This window comes from Cyclopterus lumpus, chromosome 9, assembly GCF_009769545.1.
Source record: "Cyclopterus lumpus isolate fCycLum1 chromosome 9, fCycLum1.pri, whole genome shotgun sequence".
NCBI classification, from domain to species: Eukaryota; Metazoa; Chordata; class Actinopteri; order Perciformes; family Cyclopteridae; genus Cyclopterus; species Cyclopterus lumpus.
Window position 1 is genome coordinate 21,799,047 of NC_046974.1, and position 22,037 is coordinate 21,821,083.

The 22,037-nt window shown below is 46.6% G+C and overlaps 2 protein-coding genes across 2 annotated transcripts; both read right to left on the reverse strand.

The window, feature by feature from the left end:
• Positions 1-3,250: 3,250 nt before the first annotated feature.
• paip1 (poly(A) binding protein interacting protein 1) lies at positions 3,251-12,394 on the reverse strand. Its single transcript, XM_034542112.1, has 11 exons — positions 11,953-12,394; positions 11,059-11,210; positions 10,640-10,837; positions 10,391-10,503; positions 10,019-10,130; positions 9,304-9,429; positions 9,104-9,210; positions 8,740-8,857; positions 8,594-8,648; positions 4,990-5,074; positions 3,251-4,326 (listed from the first exon to the last, which is right to left on the reverse strand). The coding sequence occupies exons 1-11, from the start codon at positions 12,152-12,154 to the stop codon at positions 4,239-4,241; spliced, it is 1,356 nt and encodes a 451-aa protein (XP_034398003.1). The 5' UTR covers positions 12,155-12,394; the 3' UTR covers positions 3,251-4,238.
• Positions 12,395-15,504: 3,110 nt separating this feature from the next.
• LOC117735964 (fibroblast growth factor 10-like) lies at positions 15,505-21,397 on the reverse strand. Its single transcript, XM_034540913.1, is given in 4 exon segments — positions 15,505-15,696; positions 15,965-16,068; positions 20,931-21,267; positions 21,269-21,397. Coding segments are annotated over 4 exon segments (762 nt in total).
• Positions 21,398-22,037: the final 640 nt, after the last annotated feature.

Here is a 22,037-nt window from a genome sequence, read left to right on the forward strand (position 1 = left end):
TCTTACATAAAATAGTACAAGGAGAGCTCGAAACAGGACAGAGCTAAGATCATTTGTGCCTTAAACTTGCATTCTCCTTAATGGCCACCAGGGGGCGACTCCTCTGGTTGCAAAAAGAAGTCTGGTTGTATAGAAGTCTATGAGAAAATGACTGTACTTCTCTCCTGATTTATACCTCTTACCACGAGGTAAATGAAAACCATCATCCATTTCTAGGCTTTCCGATGCCGTGTTGTCAGCTACGCGATTAATTACTTGATTCGATGGGTTCGGGGGGCCCCGGGAGCAACGACGCACAACCTCATTCAGCAGTTGAACCCGCACCTTGAGAATTAATAATGAGCCAGTAACAAACAAGCATTCACAATGAGCCAGTAACAAACAAGCATTCACAATGAGCCAATAACAAACAAGCATTTGTGTGCACGGCGTGCGGTGACGCGGGTTCGGTTCCCAGAAGAGGCCGACCTTCTTTTACGACAACAGTGTTGACCCGAACTGCTTTAAGAAACCAATCCATTCACATTTCAGAAAAGTGTTAATTAAAAAAAAAAAAAAGGAAAGGTAATAGCGCGTGGTGCTACTTAGACAAAGCCCCGATCCCTCCCTCTGCCTTCAAGAGCACGCTGCATTCCTTCATCCGTACACATTCTTGGCCTGAGAGTGTGCGGAGCTATCGGGAACAATCTGAGGACGGATCTTCAAGGAGCAAAGTCTGCGCTGGGTTTTTCCTGGTCAGGTCGGTGACACAATGGGGCCGTGTGTCATTCAAAAAATCCCCACAGAGGAGGGCCGTGAGTCATGTGACGTCTGGACACCATTCACAATCACAGGACAAGCCGCTGTCTTCTTCTTCTTTTTTTACTGTACAATATAATAAAAAAGGGGGTTTCCCACTTGCTCCTGTTGCCATTGGCGTGTTTTAAATTTTTTTTTTACAGTTTTTCTCTCCAGGTTTTGACTGGATTCATTTGGAAGATGTACTCTACCTGTGCTGGATGATCTACAAAAAAACAGTTTTCACCGTTTCTATGAACGCTGCTCATACTGAGTTTTAGGTGTCGTGTTTATTTACTTTTTATCTTTTTAACAAATAACACAAGGTTCACCAAAGTGTTGATCATAAAATATGGACTTCTATGTTACATTCCACTCATCTGGTTAAAGAAAAAAAGAGAGATAGAGAGAGGTGAGTGGACTGCAGCAGGAGCTAATCCCTCTCTCACACCCATCTGCTGACCAATGGGAAACTAAGGCCCCTGGTTTTCCCTGTCGCATTGTGAGCCGGACCAGTGGGCTCAGAGGGGGCTCACGAGTCAATGACTGCACCCAGACACGGTGGTAACGTAACAGGTGGGAGAAGCTACTGTCCTGTCACATGACCCACTCAACCCCCCCCCCCCCCCCCCCCCCACACACACACACACACACACACACACACACACACAATTTGTTTGATTTGTATGTGCAGTTTTACCCACAACCCTCAAGGGAAGCTCACAAAAATGGGAGCATGACGCTGCATTATTTTTCCGCGTTATAAATTGGCCAGCCAACGGTTTGCAGATTAAGATATCTGTGGCGTGCTGTGTGCTTCCTCGACATCCGTTAATGGACAACACGCACTCGCTCAAATCCTTTCTGTTTCCCCAGATAAGGAACGAAGATGCTGCCGTATAAAACATTTACGGTAAAGAGCGCGGGGATCGGCCCTAGAAACTGGCGGATGCTAACAGTTTACGCACCGCGAGCTCTTTGTGTGTCCACATTGCTAAATAAAAGTAGAGCGACACAGTATGCTTAAAACCTGATATCTCACATCTAAAATATGACGGGACAACCACGCTAAAGTATGGCACCAAGCTTTGGGACTTTAGTTTCTGACACCCGGCGTGAGAAGGTTTGACGCACAGAAAAAAACGTCCCGAGCGGGAATGGAACCAGCGTCGTTGTGTTTTTTTTGAGGGGGGGGGGGGGGGGGGGGGGGGGGTTTTAAATCGGGGGCCTCAGTGGACTGTACTTCTGTTGAACATGAAGGGAACACAGATCTCCTATCACGGAGGAGAATGCAACATTCCTAGATGTAATCAGAAACCCGATGCTATTTCATCATTAGTGTGTGCCAGGTGCTGGTGAATTGTAGCGAGGAAAATAGCTGTGGTGCGTTCGAGGTCATGGGCACGGGTCAACCGCCGAGACACTTTTCAAGGCCGCACTAAACAACACTTGACACATTACAATTCATCCTTTCTTTCTATGGAAAACGACTTGACCCGCATGATGGGACTGTAAATAAGTTACTCCTTTATTCAATCAGCAAAATCGATCAAAAAGTCAGTTATTTAGATTTTCACTAAGTTGAATAATGTATTAATTAAATTTGTATATTATCCATCCATTTTCAATACCGCTTATCCTCATTAGGGTCGCGGGGGCGCTGGAGCCTATCCCAGCTGACATAGGGCGAAGGCAGGGGACACCCTGGACAGGCCGCCAGTCCATCGAGGGCACATGTAGGGACATACAACCATTCACTCTCACATTCACACCTATGGGCAATTTAGAGATCAATTAACCTGCAGCATGTCTTTGGACCTAATTTATTTAGTTATGGCCATGTTTAGAAAGCCCCCCCCCCCCCCCATGTAAAATAATGTGTAGTTATTATTGTGAAAACATTATACAGATGTGTTGTTACTCAACTTCGCCAGTAGGTGGTGGCAGAGGCTTAAAGATCATGTGAAATTTTGTGTTACCATGTTTGATAGAATTGTTGTTAAAAATCGTAAAACCTGATTAAAATACAATTTAAACATTCGTAATGACTCACTACATATACATCCGAAAGTCTGACGTTAACTAAAAAACTAAATAGAAACAAATTATTCAGTTATTTAAAAAGAACTGCATCTACATTTGATGTTTATGTATACTCCTAGAATGAATTATCAACAAAATCAAGATCCATGTCATCAAAAATGACCATAAATTAAAAAGTAAATATTCATGATGTTTTCATTGACACACTGATGGTATCAGGAAATAAGACCATAAGCTTAACATAAGTTAGAACTACTATAAATCTAATGTATTAAGTGGTTCCGGTGTACCTAATAAACTGGTAACTCAGTGTAAGTGCCTGTGATTGCTTCACAATGAAACCTCTGGCCGTACTCAGGATGGACCGCGGCTTACATCTCTTTGCACCTCCAGAAGGCTCGAAGACAAATCGGGCAAATAAATAATAATCTCACATTATAAAGAATTTATTGCAGGCAAACAATACCATAAATAATATGTACAAACTATGAAACAACATTCCTTTGTAGGGGCTTCATGGATTGCTGGTAAACAGTCTTTCTGTCTTGGGAGAACTGTGACTGTGTTACAGCTCACTGACCGCCGATTCTCAGAATTGTGGACATTTTATTGAATACTTTTTAAAATGTTGACTTTAGCCCCATAAAAAGGTGTGTGTGTGTATATTTAAAGAAAACAAAACGTTTTGTTCATATTCACTTCCCAGTTTGTGACTAAATCTAAGTATTTACTTCTCGCAGAGTTGCTGACCACTTAAATGAACTGCAGCCGGACTAACGAGTGAATAGCCTGGAATATAGTGTTAAATATTGGAAATCTGACAAGAGACACTAGGACCTCATGCTCGAGGATGAAGGCTGTATGTATATGCATTGCGTATGGAATAAAGCAACCGGCCCTCTACAGTGCGTTTTACATGAAGATGATGCATCTCTGACAATGAGTTGTGGCCTGTACTCTATATGCATGGGGCAATAATTAGTATTTCACAAATTATGCACACGTTTGATGAATCTGCCTTTCAGAAAAAAAGAAGGAAAAAAAACACAGCACACTATTTCTCTCTTGGCATTTTAGTTTAGGCGTAAAGGAATTACGTTTTTAAAAACAAAGAGAACATTCATGTCCAAAAAAAACACCTTAATACCTCGAATATTTTGAACAATTCAACCCTGTTGATTGTCCCCATCCTCTAAGTGGACGCCGACTGAGAAAACTGCGTCAGAAGTGCAACTATAAACATCTTTTTCCGTTTAAAAACACTTGCTTGCAGTAAAATGAAAGTTTGAACCTATCGGATGCTAGTTTCCTTTGCGTTTTTTTCAACATTCCAGCAGGTTGGGGGGGGGGGGGGGGGGGGGGGGGGGGGGGGGGGGTATGCGCCTGTCGGCTCTCGCAATGGATTCTCACTTGCCGCGTCATTGCTGCCGTTTCCTCTCGGTTTCTAAACAAAAACTCTCAAAGGCTTCTTCCATCTCGGGCTCCATCTCGTCTTCGGAGTCGTATCTGTGAACACAGCAGAGCGAATGGATTTAGACGAATGTGCCAGAGAGAGCGAGAGATGGGGCGGGGGCACATGAGTGAGCTAAACCCTCTTTCACATTCAGCTGCTGACTAAACTGAATCAATGGCTGACCCTGTTGCATTGTGGGCTGCTCAAAGCACATTCACCGAGCGCAGGGGCCCACAGGTGAAGTCGCTATGCAGTCACGTGACCAGAGATGCTCCGGCACGGGGGTACGGGTTGAACTTTCACAGGTGTGAGACCAACACAAAACCATAATGTAGGGAAGAGTCACCCACACAATGACTGTGATATCAGACAATAATAATAATATTTATGGTGCACTATAAGCAAATAACACTTCACAAGCATCCCATCCCTATTTTATGTCGTACTTTATTGGATCTTGTTTGCCTAAAAAAAACATTTTGATTTAAAAATATATATATATAATACCCATGACTATACTAAGTAAGTGATGTGTTCAGTGTGAAAATTATTGTATCTGTGAAGAAACTTCCCAATGATTTGACTGTCGCCGATTCAACTAATTTGGATTATAGCTTCAGATGTTTATACAGGTGCCCAGTAAAGTAGGTGTCTGTGACCTCAAAAAAAAAAAAAGACCCATCTGTGTGGTGTCAACCCGCATTATATGTACTTACATTTCATCTTCGTTTCCATTTTCTCCATCCAGATCGTGGAAATAATCCTGCCGGTCCAGGATCTCTTGGTATTTCTCAGCGTAATCTGTAAAAAAAAAAAAAAAAAAAAAAAAAGAAATAAAAGAAACTGACGTCAATGCACGAAAAAAAGAAAGAATAGCGAATCACAACTACTTTCCTTTAGAGAAGGAGAGCATTGCTTTTTCTGTCAATCTAACAAACATCTTATTCAATGTCTGAGAAGAAGAGGAAAGGGGTCATGCCTAGATGCTAATTCATAACAATTATTTGTGTCTGAAACTATAATGATGATAATGTAGAGTGGAAACATCCACGATTAATGACTCCCCCATTTCCTTCCCAGCATCCTTTACTTATGTTTAAAATAAATAGTTGTGTAATTAGAGAATAATAAACATAGCAATGCTTTTAAGAAAAACACTTTTTACCTGACATCTGTTATATGAATATGAAGTTGTCTGTATACCGCTTCGTGTTGCAGAATCTATTTCTAGTTCCAGTCGTACAAACAGCTAATCGTTCATTCTCAAAACAGTCTCGTATAAAACGATGAACAGCTTAGAGTTAAATTTATAAAACAGATTAATTTTTTAATACAGTTACTAGGGTTGTCACAATACCAAAATTATAACTTCGATACGATACCTTCCATAAGTATCATGATACCCGATATCAGAATTCGATACAATACCAGAAATCGATATACAGTAATACCACAAATACGATACTGGTATATTTATCTATAATAGTAATAAATAAAACATCTGTATGGTTCCCTTTTTACCAGCTTGTTCCTGCCCAGCCTTTTGAACACTTAACAAATGTTAACGTTAACTTAACGGATGTGTAGGCCTTTTGTCTGTATCTGACCAGATGAATACATAGTTCCTTCAATAAGTATGAGAGTTACATAATGGTACAGATGTGTGTTTGAGGGGAAACCCCCTTGGTCTGAGTGGCTTTGAAACAAGTTTTGCAGACGTGTCTCTGTCTGTCAGTGGGCTTTCCTTCACTGTCTGTATGTCAGTGGGCTTCCCTTCACTGTCTGTCTGTCAGTGGGCTTTCCTTCACTGTCTGTATGTCAGTGGGCTTTCCTTCACTGTCTGTATGTCAGTGGGCTTTCCTTCACTGTCTGTATGTCAGTGGGCTTTCCTTCACTGTCTGTATGTCAGTGGGCTTTCCTTCACTGTCTGTATGTCAGTGGGCTTTCCTTCACTGTCTGTATGTCAGTGGGCTTGAAGCCACGTCTCCTGCACTTGAAGCCACGTCTCCTGCGCTTGAAGCCACGTCTCCTGCGCTTGAAGCCACGTCTCCTGCACTTGAAGCCACGTCTCCTGCACTTGAAGCCACGTCTCCTGCACTTGAAGCCACGTCTCCTGCGCTTGAAGCCACGTCTCCTGCGCTTGAAGCCACGTCTCCTGCGCTTGAAGCCACGTCTCCTGCTCTTGAAGCCACGTCTCCTGCGCTTGAAGCCACGTCTCCTGCACTTGAAGCCACGTCTCCTGCACTTGAAGCCACGTCTCCTGCACTTGAAGCCACGTCTCCTGCACTTGAAGCCACGTCTCCTGCACTTGAAGCCACGTCTCCTGCGCTTGAAGCCACGTCTCCTGCGCTTGAAGCCACGTCTCCTGCGCTTGAAGCCACGTCTCCTGCGCTTGAAGCCACGTCTCCTGCACTTGAAGCCACGTCTCCTGCACTTGAAGCCACGTCTCCTGCACTTGAAGCCACGTCTCCTGCACTTGAAGCCACGTCTCCTGCGCTTGAAGCCACGTCTCCTGCGCTTGAAGCCACGTCTCCTGCGCTTGAAGCCACGTCTCCTGCACTTGAAGCCACGTCTCCTGCGCTTGAAGCCACGTCTCCTGCGCTTGAAGCCACGTCTCCTGCACTTGAAGCCACGTCTCCTGCACTTGAAGCCACGTCTCCTGCACTTGAAGCCACGTCTCCTGCACTTGAAGCCACGTCTCCTGCACTTGAAGCCACGTCTCCTGCACTTGAAGCCACGTCTCCTGCACTTGAAGCCACGTCTCCTGCACTTGAAGCCACGTCTCCTGCACTTGAAGCCACGTCTCCTGCGCTTGAAGCCACGTCTCCTGCGCTTGAAGCCACGTCTCCTGCGCTTGAAGCCACATCTCCTGCACTTGAAGCCACATCTCCTGCACTTGAAGCCACGTCTCCTGCGCTTGAAGCCACATCTCCTGCGCTTGAAGCCACATCTCCTGCGCTTGAAGCCACGTCTCCTGCGCTTGAAGCCACGTCTCCTGCACTTGAAGCCACGTCTCCTGCACTTGAAGCCACGTCTCCTGCACTTGAAGCCACGTCTCCTGCGCTTGAAGCCACGTCTCCTGCGCTTGAAGCCACGTCTCCTGCACTTGAAGCCACGTCTCCTGCACTTGAAGCCACGTCTCCTGCACTTGAAGCCACGTCTCCTGCGCTTGAAGCCACGTCTCCTGCGCTTGAAGCCACGTCTCCTGCACTTGAAGCCACGTCTCCTGCACTTGAAGCCACGTCTCCTGCACTTGAAGCCACGTCTCCTGCACTTGAAGCCACGTCTCCTGCACTTGAAGCCACGTCTCCTGCACTTGAAGCCACATCTCCTGCACTTGAAGCCACGTCTCCTGCACTTGAAGCCACGTCTCCTGCGCTTGAAGCCACGTCTCCTGCGCTTGAAGCCACGTCTCCTGCGCTTGAAGCCACATCTCCTGCACTTGAAGCCACATCTCCTGCACTTGAAGCCACATCTCCTGCACTTGAAGCCACGTCTCCTGCGCTTGAAGCCACATCTCCTGCGCTTGAAGCCACATCTCCTGCGCTTGAAGCCACGTCTCCTGCGCTTGAAGCCACGTCTCCTGCACTTGAAGCCACGTCTCCTGCGCTTGAAGTGCACTTGAAGCCACGTCTCCTGCACTTGAAGCCACGTCTCCTGCACTTGAAGCCACGTCTCCTGCACTTGAAGCCACGTCTCCTGCACTTGAAGCCACGTCTCCTGCGCTTGAAGCCACGTCTCCTGCACTTGAAGCCACGTCTCCTGCACTTGAAGCCACGTCTCCTGCACTTGAAGCCACGTCTCCTGCACTTGAAGCCACGTCTCCTGCGCTTGAAGCCACATCTCCTGCGCTTGAAGCAACGTCTCCTGCACTTGACGCAACGTCTCCTGCACTTGAAGCCACGTCTCCTGCACTTGACGCCACGTCTCCCCAGCGATCACTCGCTGTGCGGGAGTGCTTGGAAGCCCCGCCCCCTTGCGTGCAGGCAGCATGACAGGGAGCGGAACAGTGCGTGCGCTCTTATCACGCGCTATTTTAATGAAGTATCGATACTAAAAATATGCAAAATCGTATAGTTATTAACGTACAGGTACCGCCGTACCTTTTTAGTATCGATACACCGTGCAACATTAATAGTTACTGGTATCAACACAGTTATCATAAGCTATCGCAGGAAGAAGAACAATTGAGTTTTCAGACATTGTATTTTGGTCGACTAGCTTTTCTTGCATGTGCGTGAACTACTTCACATTAATCTGGTGGGGATTCTTTACCCAACGCCAGAATGACCCGATAACCCCGCGAGACATTGAACTCACCTGGGTCTGCTGCTGTAAAAGGAGTCCCGTCTTCTGTGTAGAACGTGGGCTCATTCTGAGGAGGGAAAAAAAATTCAATGAAAAAGAAACAAACATGTAGCGAGATGGGGGGGCGGGGGAATCCGGTTACGGTAGTCGACGCTCACCATGAAGTAGTTGGGGTCGTTGTCTGGCGTGGCGTTGCTAGCTGCTGAGGCAGAGCGGACTCTGCCCCAGTCGCTCGATCTCAACTCCACCAGTTTCAGAAGCATCTGTCTGACATCTCTGGTGACAGATGAAAAACACCCATATCAAGAAGTATGAAAAAAACGTAACAACAATATATATTATTGATTGCTTTTGTCAAAGAATATCTAATTTTCCAAAGTGTTTTGAAATATGATTGTCTTCCGACAGATTTCCAGCATGTTTCAAACGTTTTATTTTCTTTTTCATCTAAAGTTACCTTTAGCATAAACCTTACATAGCAGCTGCACACAAAAGAGCACACACACAAACACACACACACACCGGCTGCAGGTGGCATCCAGTAGAATAGTTTCTATTCTTCGGATCAGTTCCTCCATGTGTGGTTTTCCACTCTCTTTCCACGCGTCGTCCAGGATGGAGCCCGTCAGCTGTGAAAAAAAAAAAAAAAACACATTCTCATTACCGGCCTGATACAAGTCTTCCACCCAAGTCTGTAAAATGTTCTAATTGAGATTCCAAACCTTCAGCAGTTTGACGGCGCAGATGAGATTTGCATCCACAGGCTTGGAGAACAGACTGTTCATCAGGTCTTTCAGAGCAATGAGGAGGATAGCGGCTCGATTTGGAGGTCCTTTCGCGCTCTTTACCTAAAAAAAAAGAAAAAAAGAAAAGTAGAATGGTATGAAAAGTAGTGTCCTGGTGTTGCAGCAGCACCAGACATCCTAAACGCAGGCAGCAATTCAAGAAGGGCGCCGCAGAAACAAACACGTGTGACAAGATGAAACGTGTAACCACAAATATAGTGTTTATAGGTTGGTTAGCTCTTGGGGGGGGGGGGGGCAGCTCTATAAACACCAAAGTCTCTCCCCAACTTACTGAGCGACGAGGAGTTGGAGTGATGAAGTTTCCCCTGATTGCTGTTGCTCTTTCAAAATGAATGAGACGCGGACAAAGTCCTCAATGACGTCCTCTGGGGGCATTTACAGCTGTCAAGTATTGACTCAAACGCAGCTTACCCATTTCACGCCATATGCTACTTCCCGCCACTTTGGGAACGAATATTACAGCGACCACGAGGAGAAATTGCAGATGGACATATAAAATAAAAGGAATTCACATTACAGACACCATAACTGCCCATCTGTCGTAGGCAAATCTAACAAATGTATTAAATTAATGCATTTTGACAACGGTAGGAATGACAAACATAACGCGGTCTCAAAGAGAACCTCTTACCTCCAGATTAAGATAGAGCTCCCCCAGAAAGAGCACGAAGGAGTGGAACTTCTTCTGAGTCTCCGGGTCTCCTCCAACCGCTGCATCCCTCTGTTCGAACTGTGTTCGACATCTACGACAGACAAACAGTCTTCCTCTTATTTATTGGAACTTTGACCCGAGCATCGGTCCACGCTGCTTTGCCTGTAGACCTGAGCGGCAGTTTGTGACGCAAAACATTTTTCTGCTGCTCGTGTGATACCGCTTCAACCCCTTTGTGAACCATTAGCCGAAAAATCAGATTTAAAGAAAAGATGAGGAGATGTGTATTTATTTATTTTTTTCAAACCCCTGATGAAAACCATTAAATCCAACTAGACAAAAATAAATTACCTTTTCAGGAGAAGCTGACGAAAGTTGCCACTTGGCGGGCTGACATGGAGATGATGGGACAGGTAGTTACACAGCCGGGCACCAGTGTAAGCAAAGTTAGGAATGGCAGTAGACTGCAATGAAAAGTTGTGTTTTTGGTCAGAAACACGTAATATTTTGTTCCCGTTGATGTCATGTTTAGAAAAGTCTGGTTTAAAAAATTTAAAAATGTAATAAACACAAAAAGCTAAATAAGGACTGATCCCTAACCTGTGTGTAGATCAGTTCCACCAGCTCGTTCAACAGTTCTTCAGTGGTGACCCAGGAGTTGAGCATGCCAGTTATGTGTTCCACATCCAACTCAAAGGACCCCGGGGAGGAGCTCAGGTGGCCGAGGAAGTCTGCGACCGTTTCAGCCAAGGTCGGTTCATCGTAATAACCTTCGCTGTCGTCATAAAACAAGGGGTCCTACAAAAAGAAAATCACAATAAATATATACACGAATAACTACATCGAAAAAAATCCAGAGCCACTTTGTCTTTCTATTGCAAGGCCATTTATCATTTAAAATCGTATTCAAATGCAATGAGGGATGCGCAACTGAGACAGTTCCTAACTTCTCCTTGGAAACGAACGTCAGAAGTGAAGAGAACCATCACAATACAATGCCATCTGTGAATTACTCTTACTTCGTACGAGCTCATTGCAGAGGGGACGAACTCTGGGGCACTGGCTGAAAGCTTCGACGACTTGACCACGGAATCCACTTCGTTAAAACCTCGGGGGGCAGGCGCACTGTTGGCATTTGCACTGTGTTGGGGTTTGCTCTGTCTTTTAAAATCTAGGACGAAGAAGAAAGGCGTTGTCAGTCTTTGTTTTGTGCGACACTACTAATCACACTTCAAAAATGTAGTCTGCCACGACAAACAGAACAAAATACTATGCAGCACTGTCCTGCGGTGCACACAAAGCACAACAATTCAATTGGAGAAACTGATGTTAGTAGAGTGCAGGGACGCAAGACAGCACAACACACAGTACATAGATGCACATGAACCTAGTCACAACAGGGCCTCCGATTGTCAACACATCAGAATGCGGTAATACGACACTCTCTACCATCTCACTTCCATGTTTTTTAGTGCCACTTCAACAGAAGTGAAACCGATTCTTCCGCCTTTTGCTTAACATCCAGGTTGGCTATGGGTTTTAGCTCGCCGGGGTAAGACCGCTTTAAGTGACGCACGTAACTAATCAGCTGTGTGACATCTGAGCGGGAGCTTTATTTAGCTCACACGTAACAACAATCACGACAGGTGCAATGTCGCAACGCCAAAAAGTAACGGCTAGCTAACATTAATGGTATTTGAAAGCTAGCTAGCTCGCTAATTACGGCACCTGATTTAGGACGAGGTTAAAGGATCAGACCCGTCGGGAGGACTCGTGTTGCTACTGTTCAATTCAGCCAAAGACAGCTTGCGTCTCCGAGGAGGCGTTTCAACGTTAAACGAAATCGAAAGTGATGTGAGCTCGTGCATTAGCCGCTAGCTCGGTCGTTGTTCGCTAGCTTGACGGCTCCATACCTCCACCGGCGACGGAGTCGGCCGCGCTGATGTTGTTCTCGGCAAAAGGCGGGGAGGTCTTTGGCTGCCTCAGCGGTTCCCTTTGGTTAAAAAGCACGGCTTTGGTCTCCCCGCCGTCCTCGGGGTTGTCAGCGAGCCCGGGGTCCGCGAGGAAATTTCGGGTTCTCCCCGCTCCGGGAGCTCGGTCGAAAGTCTCGTCCATGACTGCTCGCCTCGCTCTCAAAGCAGCATCAGAAGAACAAGAAGATTAAAAACAATACCGATGCAGAAATGGCGTTCGCTGCCTTTTGTTTTTGCGCAGCAGCCGTTGCTTGTGTTTAGCACAACAAAGCACGACCTATCTCTCTTTCATGATGGTTTTCTCTTATTTCCCTCTAACGGCGAGTATCGGTGTACACACAACTTTTATTTTGTCCACTTCCTTTCACAACAAACTCGCTGTGGCTGATTATCCATGGGAGTGTGTGATAACCAAATAAACGGCCTCCCTCTAGTGGCGTGGAGTGGAACTACGCTATAAACGATGCAGACTGGAAGTACAGCACGGTGTCGTCGGATTTTGCATACATATTACTTCATACGTAAAAGTCCTGCATTCAGAACTGTACTCGAGTACTGTACACAACTTATTGTTTATTCTGATCAGGGTCTCTTCATTCTCCTCACAGGTCAATTCTTCCCTTTAGAGAAATAAGTGTGCAATAAAAACAACATTAACTACCGTTTTGCTTTTATAATTATTATTTATTGTTTTTTATGAAAAGTTAAATATCTCCACCCTAATCATTTTCGTACTGTCCCTAAACAAAAAGTATTACTAGAGAAATTAACGTTAAAGCACTCATCATGCAGAAAATGTTTAATATTTTTCATATTGTATCAATTACATGTGTGTATGTAGCCATTTTACTGTTGTAGTTGCTCGAGGAAGTAGTTCATAAGATGATTTAAATCAAAAGGCTGTACAATGAAAATTATAAAATTGTTGTGGAAGTATAAAGAAGCATATATTGAATACTAATTTAGGTATTTTCATAAAGATTTCCTTCCTGACAAACATTCATTATAACCTGCTGTGGAGAGGAAATCTGTAAATCAAATCTGATCACATTATATTTAATAATTCACCTGTTCCAAGTTATCTTAAAACATCTTATCGGCTACATGATCTCACCTCATGTTGTTTTGTGTTTTTACCTCACTGGTGGAGAAATAATAAACCTCTTGATTTCCATTTTAGTTAACTTGTTTTGCCTTCGGTAACGGTCACATTTATTGAAAGCAATCTTCCGTTTTTTGCCTTAAAAAAATGAAGAAAAAAAACAACAACGCAGAATTGTTTGAATTTATGGAACTCCTGCTTATGAATGTAAAGATTTCCAGAAAGAAATATATGTAGACAACATCAATTTAACATGGTTAAAATACCTAATACTGTTTTAAAATATGTTGTGCATATCACATTTAAGATTATGGACCTGTGCAACCCCTTTAGAAGTGTCTCTCTCACCCCGCACACTCGTAGCTGCCCACTACAAACATGTGTTGCACATTCATTAGTTGTTTCAGCCTCCAGTCATTTTCCACTTGTTTCCCAAAGCTGGCTCACATTATGCCACGGAGAATTCCTGTTGCCAGAAAAGCGGAGACCCACTCTGATAGACTGATTACTGCCCCTATTCCCTGTTATTGCTGCTCCACATGCCAGTGTCTTTAAGGGGGTTCAAACATTCACAAATGTCAGGAATGCACAAGGTGACACATGGTGTTAAGAGGAGAAAGGGGGGTCATGTGCACACTTGTCATGTGACCTTTTGTAAACAAATCAAGGCACACGCAATGCTACTGTATGTGGGGTGTATGTTTATTCTAATGCCCAAATCAGGAGGTACGGTTCATCCTCATGACGCTGTTGCGAACCCGGGCCTCGGAGCAGAGAGAGAGAGCGAGAGATAGAGAGAGAGAGAGAGAGAGAGAGAGAGACGGTCATGAAACACTATCCCATATGTTGCCGGTGGCCCCGACTGTCATGGGGGGGGATGCACCAACGGCATTCCTCCGCGTTAATCATTGGTCGTCGCGGCCCCTTGAGCGGTCGTTAAAGGACGCCGCCGCCTATAAAAGGGAACGCTGCCCGGACTCCTGCGGGGGTCACGCGCTTTATTCTTCTTCTTTTTTTTGTTGTCGCGGACCAATCTGAAGTCCCAACTGCTGGACGCCGACCGAGATGCATTTTGGGAATTCGTCCCGACCTATTTGTTTATCCACGCGCCTCCTGCTGTGTGACGGGACACTCGGGAGAGAGAGAGAGAGAGAGAGAGAGAGGGGAGGGGTTGGGCTGGAGGAGCACGTGAAGCCCGGAAGGAAGCCTGTGGTGTTAATGTTCTCCCCGTGTCCCTTTTGATCTGGCATGAGGCAGCTGTCATTGATTAGTGTGTTTGCAGATGATTACTGAGGGAAGTGGGTGGTCAGACACAGGTCATATCTCTCATTCACATGTTATGCCTACTCAACACACACACACACATACACACTCCCCTTTGAAAGGCCCTCCGGAAGCCTGTTTGGCAGTAGTGGTGCAGACCAACATGACGAAGGTTGCTCGCGCTCTCAGCACCTTCGTCGCTGCAGCTCCGCAGTAATCGGCTGGTACGATATTAGGAAATGGTGTCAGCATCTACTGGGCCACACTAACGGAAGTGGCCTCCCCCCCAATGTGTTGTGGTGGGTCTGCGTGTTTGGGAACTAATCATTAGCGCAATGGTTGCCACATGGAATATCTGGCTCGTTGCCAGAGATAAGACTCACCGTGAACCTGAACGTTCGCCGGTGTTTCTGACTGCTTGTGAGAAAATGTTCCCCACCGGCAGGTTTTTTTTGTTGCTGTTGTATATTCTGAGGAAGTGAGACGAGCGCGTCGCAGAGGAGAAAAAAAACTGTATTTTATTTCCACGTGACAGAGTTTCCTATAAAAAGTAGAGAATGCAAAAGGATGCTCGCCTTAGGTGTCCCCCCCCCCCCCCTCCAGTTAAATATTTCACAAAATAAATAAATCATTACAATACAGTCAAAACGCAGTGGTTAAGTATCAAACATTTGCTCTAAAAGTGTCGCGTCCGACGTTGTTCACTTGCTGTCGTGACCGACCGCCTCCTGCATCTACCGCGGTACGCTAGCCGGGACGTCCACGTTGCACACACATATTAGTCCAGTTGCAAACTGTTTGGCACAGAAATAAACCCAGGAGGAAAAAAAAGGATAAATATTGCATCCCCGTGCCACAGAAAAACACAGATATCATCATCTCGCACCAAAATAAAGTCTCAACCAGCAGCAGAGGCCGTATTTCTTTCGTTCTTTCTCTCGTTCTTTCTTTTTTTCTTTCAGTTGTTTGTGCCTGGTTTCCAAACGAGAGATTTCTCAGCGTGTGTCTTTTTATTTTACAGCTTTTAATTATTATTTCTTTCTTCCAGTATCGAAAAGTCTGTGTCCAGTGCTGCATGTCGTCGTCGTCCTCCTCCTCCTCCTCCTCCAGTCGGAGTCCCCGACGTTTCACGCCATGATCGGGAGGAAGTGGGTGGCCGTGTTCTTCCTGCGCGTCTTCTTCCCCCTCAGCGGCTTCCCGTGGACGTTCAGGCCCACGAACATCTGACGCTTCTTGTTCCTCCACTCAGCCGACGCGTACGTGTTGTAGCCGTTCTCCTCGATCCGCTCCTTCAGGGTGCAGTCGACGCCGAACTCTCTCTGCAAGCGGAAAGGTTCAGAGTTATAACCCGACCCGTCGTTTACAGCCGATCACAGGTCATTTGATGGTGCAAATCAAACCGCTCACGGTAGCTCGCTTATTCCCTGAACTTCCATCTACATCGCAATGTATAGAAATCAACCCGGCGGCCGGAGGAGTAAAGATAAGGAAGGCCTCCTTCGATAAGGACAGGAGTGTCCAACACTATCACTATCTCTATCTCTCTCTCTGGAGCATCACGATTGACCCCTTGACCCGGATACTAACCGCTCCGTACAGCTCTCCCCTCCTGCTGATGGCCAGATAGTGGTTGCTGTTCAGCCCTTTGATGGCCACCACTCCCACGTCCACCGATGTGATTTCCAGAATACCTATGGGATGCAGCAGAAAAGACACGTCACGTCAATGCGCGCCGGCATCCGACAGCTGAGCTGCCGTGTCATTTTGCACGAGCGGAGAAAAAAAGCAGAACTCACTGAGAACAAATCACTTTTTTTCCCAGACAAATGGAAGACAGAGAAAGGTGATAAAAAAAAAGAGTTTAATCTTCTTTTCTGTTTTGCCCCAACTCATCGATGCTAAGATTATAGAAGAATCAACACCCTGGGACGAATCAAGTTTTATTTGACAGACAGGGTAACTATGATATGGGCAACATGTTGCGTGCTCATGTAGGAATGCGCAGTTGTGGGAATACTGCATATCATTTTTGGCGATATTATGAGGCTGCTTTACAGCTTGCACCTGTGCAACAGATCCCAGCTACACAGGCCGTTTAGCTGGAGAATTAATAGGTGGATTGTTTACGTCCCGCGAGTCCCAATGCGAGCGATCCGGGCTCCTCACCTAGGCTATTAGAGGGGGCAATTTATACCACAGTTAACGAGGGCATTCCTGGGCCGCAGACAGCTGTGGTTATTTGTGTGGCCCCGGTATCAGAGGTCAGAGAGATATAACTTCCTAATGTGTCCTTTGACCACAGAACCCACTTGTCTCGTCCTACGCGTGCGTGTGTGTGTGTGTGTGTGTGTGTGCACAAACAAGCAAGTTAACCTCCCCTGTTCCCATGACATGTTTGAGTTCATGCCTCCTCCCTCCCCGACTTCCTGCAAGCTGTCGTTATTTCATCCAGATAAGCGCGTGCACACACACACACACACGCACACACACACACACACACACACACACTGATGACTGTTTGTGTGTCGGGGCCCTGCTCCGCTGTCAGACTCCGGGGGGCTCTGAGGCCGCACAGCCTGGTGCGTGAGTGGACAGCGGAGGGCGTGCAGGTGTGCAGGTGTGCAGGTGTGCTCCCCCCCCCCCTCCTCGTAAAGACACAGTGGCTTCCCCTCCTCGTCCGTGAGTTTCTCCACCGTATCAGTTTTCCAGTTCAAACGGTGGCACCTCGGGGCGGCGAGGAAGTCCGAAGCGTCCAAAGCGTCTTTTTTTTCTTTTTCGAGGGGACTGTGACACAACGGCCATTGAAGATCTGAGAGGCTGCTGGTTCCTTTTATGGGATCGGGTGTCGGTGTACGGAGCGGGGATGTAAGACTATCCACGGCGGTCCTCTGGCTGCTCTGTAAACATGGGGAGGGATGAAAGGAGGGAGAACAGAGGAGGACAGAGGAGCCATGACAGTGAGACCTGGGGTGGGGCGAGGATTAGTAAGGCTGTAATGATCACTGATCAAAGTCAGCCACCGGAGGCAGGGGCGAGACGGGGGTCGTATGTACACACAGCGGAACACACGCACACACACACACACACACACACACACACAGAGCTGATATCATGGCAGGCGAGGGTGCACTTGCACGCGAAACCATACACAAGCTCCATTCGCCGCTCTCCCTTGAACGCTCCACAGGTGGCGAGCAATGAGCGGCTGGCAGCGAATGGGAAAAGGCCAACCCCCCCCCCCCCCCCAGATATGACGACTGTTCTTGGTACGGGGGTCCATATGTGTCCGGGTTTGGCCGGAAAGGTTTTCAGCAGCAAAAGGTGCGTCGGTGGTGAGATGGAGGCGCACCACGCCGGCGTGGGGGTGTTTTTTCCCCATTGGGATGCAAAAAAAAAAGAAGTGTTTTGCAGCTTTTATTGTTTCTCACTCTTACTTTGCTCCTTTTTTAAAGAAAAAGCAAGAATGTTCAGGAGCAGCACGACATATTCATTTTGACAGGTGAATAAGGATGTACATTTTTCATTCTAGGTTGCCATTCCCATGCAGAAAAAAATTGGGGCATAAATGGAATAAGGGATCACACTGAGGGTATTTACAAAGACGCGGTATTTACATCCACCCTCCCCAACCTCGGAGGGAGGCTATACATCTCTTTTCCTCAAACCTCCATAAAAGCACCATCTGTTGTTCTTTAGGCCACTGTTTTGATTAAAGAAGATTAACTCTGCACAAAGAAACACACATTCACAAAGATATATTCATGTCCAGAAGTGTCTTGCACAACCCGGTTTCCCCAACACACACACACACAGACATATATCCACACACATACGATGTTGCCAAGACTCGCCCTCTCACACCGTCACAGCCGCGGTGAACCGCTCGAACCCCTTTACCGCTAATCCGTTGCCTTACTTAGAGATATTGCACCCTGAGCTGCAAAGTTCACGCAGATATAGCTACTTAAGCTGACTTTAACACAACCTTCCTCTCTGTAACCTCAGCACAGGCTCCCAGCGGGCTGGAAAGCCATGTGGGACAGTTTTGCGCTGGCATCCCCATAAAATCTGCAGGAGGCATGGATGCTGGCTTTAACAGACAGTGAGCCCGGGGTCCTCGCAGGGGCCACAGGCAGCACCCAAAGAAAATCCTCCACGTCCCAGACACCTCTGGGACACAACATGATAAGTAATATAGATTTGTAATGTGTCTTTTCTTTGCAACTTCTGGCTCTAGAAAAAGGCGAGCCATCCTTCACTCATCGCCAAAAAAAACTTGATATTTTCTCACTTCAATGGACCATCGAGGGTTCTACAAAGGACGTCAGCCCTGGGATCATGTCCAGCCCCAGGGGGCCAGAGCTGAAGACCCAATCTGCCGTTGTGTAGTATCCTTTACCGTGAGAACCTGATACGGGGGGCACATAATCCACACACAGTGTCCTCAGACCCCCCCTCGGGACACAGCTTTTTGATGGCACCAACCATTGATACTGAAGACGCGCGGGCTTTGATGTGGCCACAATGATGCTCATCCAGTGTCATTCATGAACTTGTGCCTCCAGAGAGAGTCCCCTATGTGCGCTCCCTTTTCCCACTCCCTCCCCCGACACTCAGTCGGCAGTAACTCCCCCCAAAAAAGAAAAAAGGCAACAACACGCTCTTAAAAATGAGACGTTTCAGGAGGTCAAACAAAGAAGACAGGAGGCATAAATCGTCTGCCAAAAGTACATAAAGTTCAGGGCGAATTCACACGCCACTAATACGATAGATTGAGTCAGACTTCTTTGTTTCGCAACTCTGAAGAAACTACACACAGAAAAACTGGTTCTTTAAAAGGTTGTGTGTGGTTTCACGGAGAACCATCAACCACTAAATAACCATATTTCATCTATTGGATGGTTCTACATGTTTGTCATATGGTGCTTTTGGATATGAAAGGATTCCTAATTAATGTTTGAGTTATTTGATGATGAGGGAAACATTTATTTTTAAAAGGTTCTTTAGAGTACTTTAAGTTCAGAAATGGTGCCTCAAAGAACAATTTATTTTATGGCTCCCGTACCGGTTCTTTGAAGTTCACTTTGAAGTTCCTTAAATGTTTTCTTTTAAAGAACCGTGTCAGAAATTGGTTGAAAGAACCTTGGTCTAAAAGGTTCTTTGTGGAACCGGAAATGCTTCTTCTATGGCATCACTCTAAAGAACCATTTTTTGGTTCCAGGCGGCATCTTTATCTTTCTCGGTGTCCCTCTGCTACCAACGTATGGGCGGCAGGAAAGTCATACACTCAGTAAATAAAGTCGTCTCAGTCATGACCTTGTCAAAACAAACATATCCCCCTGACATTCCCCCCCCCCCCCTCCCACACACACACACACACACACATTGATTGAACGTGTGGTTTGAGCTCTCCCAAGAGGAACATTAAAGGGTTCTGTATACACAGACTGAGGTTGGGAAGGGGGGGACAGGTGGGAGAAAAAAGAAGCTGTGAGAGATGTATATATTTGTGTGTGCGTGTGTTTGTGTTTGTGTGTGTGTTTGTTCGGGTGTGTGTGTGTGTGTGGGTGTGTGGGAAATAAGCGGGCACATGTGTTGTCGTATGTGATCACACACCCGCTGGAGCATGTGAGTGCCCGCTGGCTGATATAGGCACACACACGTAGCTCTGTTGGGAAATGCTGGGAGAGACACACAGAGAGAGAGATTGAGAGAGAGAGAGACACAGAGATAGAGAGAGACACACATAGAGAGAGCGAGAGAGAGAGAGACACACAGAGAGAGAGATTGAGAGAGAGAGAGACACAGAGATAGAGAGAGACACACATAGAGAGAGATTGAGAGAGAGAGAGAGGCCAAAAGAGTCTAAAAGCATCAATGAGACTGAGCATATCCTTCAACCCCCACCTCCAAGGCCTGTTCTCTATGTGGTTGGTTATCAGCGCTGTTTACCCAGGGCTGTGAAGACTGTCTGATAATGGCCGGGTTATCTGCCCCTGGTCTTTTTTTTCTTTTTTTTAAGCCATCTGAGAGCTACCATCATTGTGTGTGAGTGTTTGGACAGGGGAGATATCAGCGGGACGTCTGCTTTAAAACAAAACAAAACAAAAAAGACAAATCCAATCGGGGCATCGCCTCATCCAAGCTAGCGGGCCGGCGGCCCTCAAAAATGAATTATTTTGATTTCAATTAAAATCGTGCGTCAAGTCGTGTGTATTCAATTTATATATTTGTGTTGGTGGTTTTTCGGTTTAAAATAACTGAACATTTTGACAGAAACGTTCCCAACTTGAAGCAATCAACAGGTGCTTTTTCTTTGTTCATAAGTGCAACACTCCAAGGACGTGAAATGCTGCCGGGAGCTTCGGCTGCAGAGGTTAACGCTGGCAGTTTGAAAGGTGAAAACTGTGGTTTTAAAGCTCAGATGAGGCTTGGTTTGTGTCACATTAAACTTAAGCTACAGCAGAGATCGCCTATGAGGTCTGACTCCTGCTTTGTTTTTGTTTTTTGGGTCTATCTTTGTACATTCATCCACACAGCTAGAGCTACTTACTGAGGGGGTCATCCTTGCTCTTGGTTCCGTTGACCTTTCCGTTCTTGTCGATCCTCAGGAAAAACTTCTGGAAGGAGAACAGCTTCCTCCTCCGCATGTCCCCTTGGAGGTGGTTGTAGCTGCGCACGTGCCTACCCTGCGCCCCCCCGGTCCGACCCAGGGGGCCCCCGGTGGCCCTGGGCCTGGAGACGACCTCAGCCTCAGAAATGTTCAGCGGGACCCTGAGAGTCCGCGGGCTAGCGAGCCTCAGTCTGTCTCTGCGGAGCTGGTGGCATGCCGCGCCGGGCAGGGAGGAGGACAGAAACAGCAGCGTGACCAGGAGTGGCAGAAGAGATGGGGGGGGGGGGCGTCGTCGTCGAGGACCTCAGTCTGGAGCCGGCCCCGCGACCGGAACGAGCCCCCAGCCCGGCCCCGGAGCAGGACGAGGCAGAGGCGGCCTTACTCCCTCCAGCAGTCCATCTGATCATGGTAGTGTGCTGTGTGGAGGACGAGAGGCAGCCTCGGAGCCTGGGACATGCTGCTGGGGGCGAGGTGAGGCTGGGAGGGCAGGCAGGGGAGCCCTCCGCGGTCCAGGCCGGGCGAGATGGTCCCCCTGCAGAGTCCGGATTCCGAAGCACCTTGATGGAATCCTGAGATCCCCTATTTGGGATTGTGGGATACTGTTCAACAAGCCACCGTGTTTCAAGCTGGTATTCCGCTGGCTTCTCTTCTCCGCTGTTCAAGGTTAAAGTCTTGATAGTTTTAGAAAATAAATTAGCCTAAATGAACAAAGATTACTTAAAAAAAATTATATGTATATATATATATATACTGTATTCCAGTAACAAACCTGCTTCCCCACCTCCCTTCTGTTTTTTTAACTCGTTCTAGGTTGTTGAGGCTGTTCTTGGCTGCTCCAGTGTGACCTTTGTATTTCCAGGTGGAAAAAAAAAAAAGAACAAAAAAGGAAGGAAAAAAAAATCATATAAAGTTCACTTGACCATACAGGTAGAAAGTTTGCCAATGCGTAAAAAATAACTCCTTAGTTCCAGTGGAATCCCTCAAAACAGAAAAAAGAAGCTGCACCACACACTCTACCTTTGCCTCGCTCCACGTGTGCAGGACAGC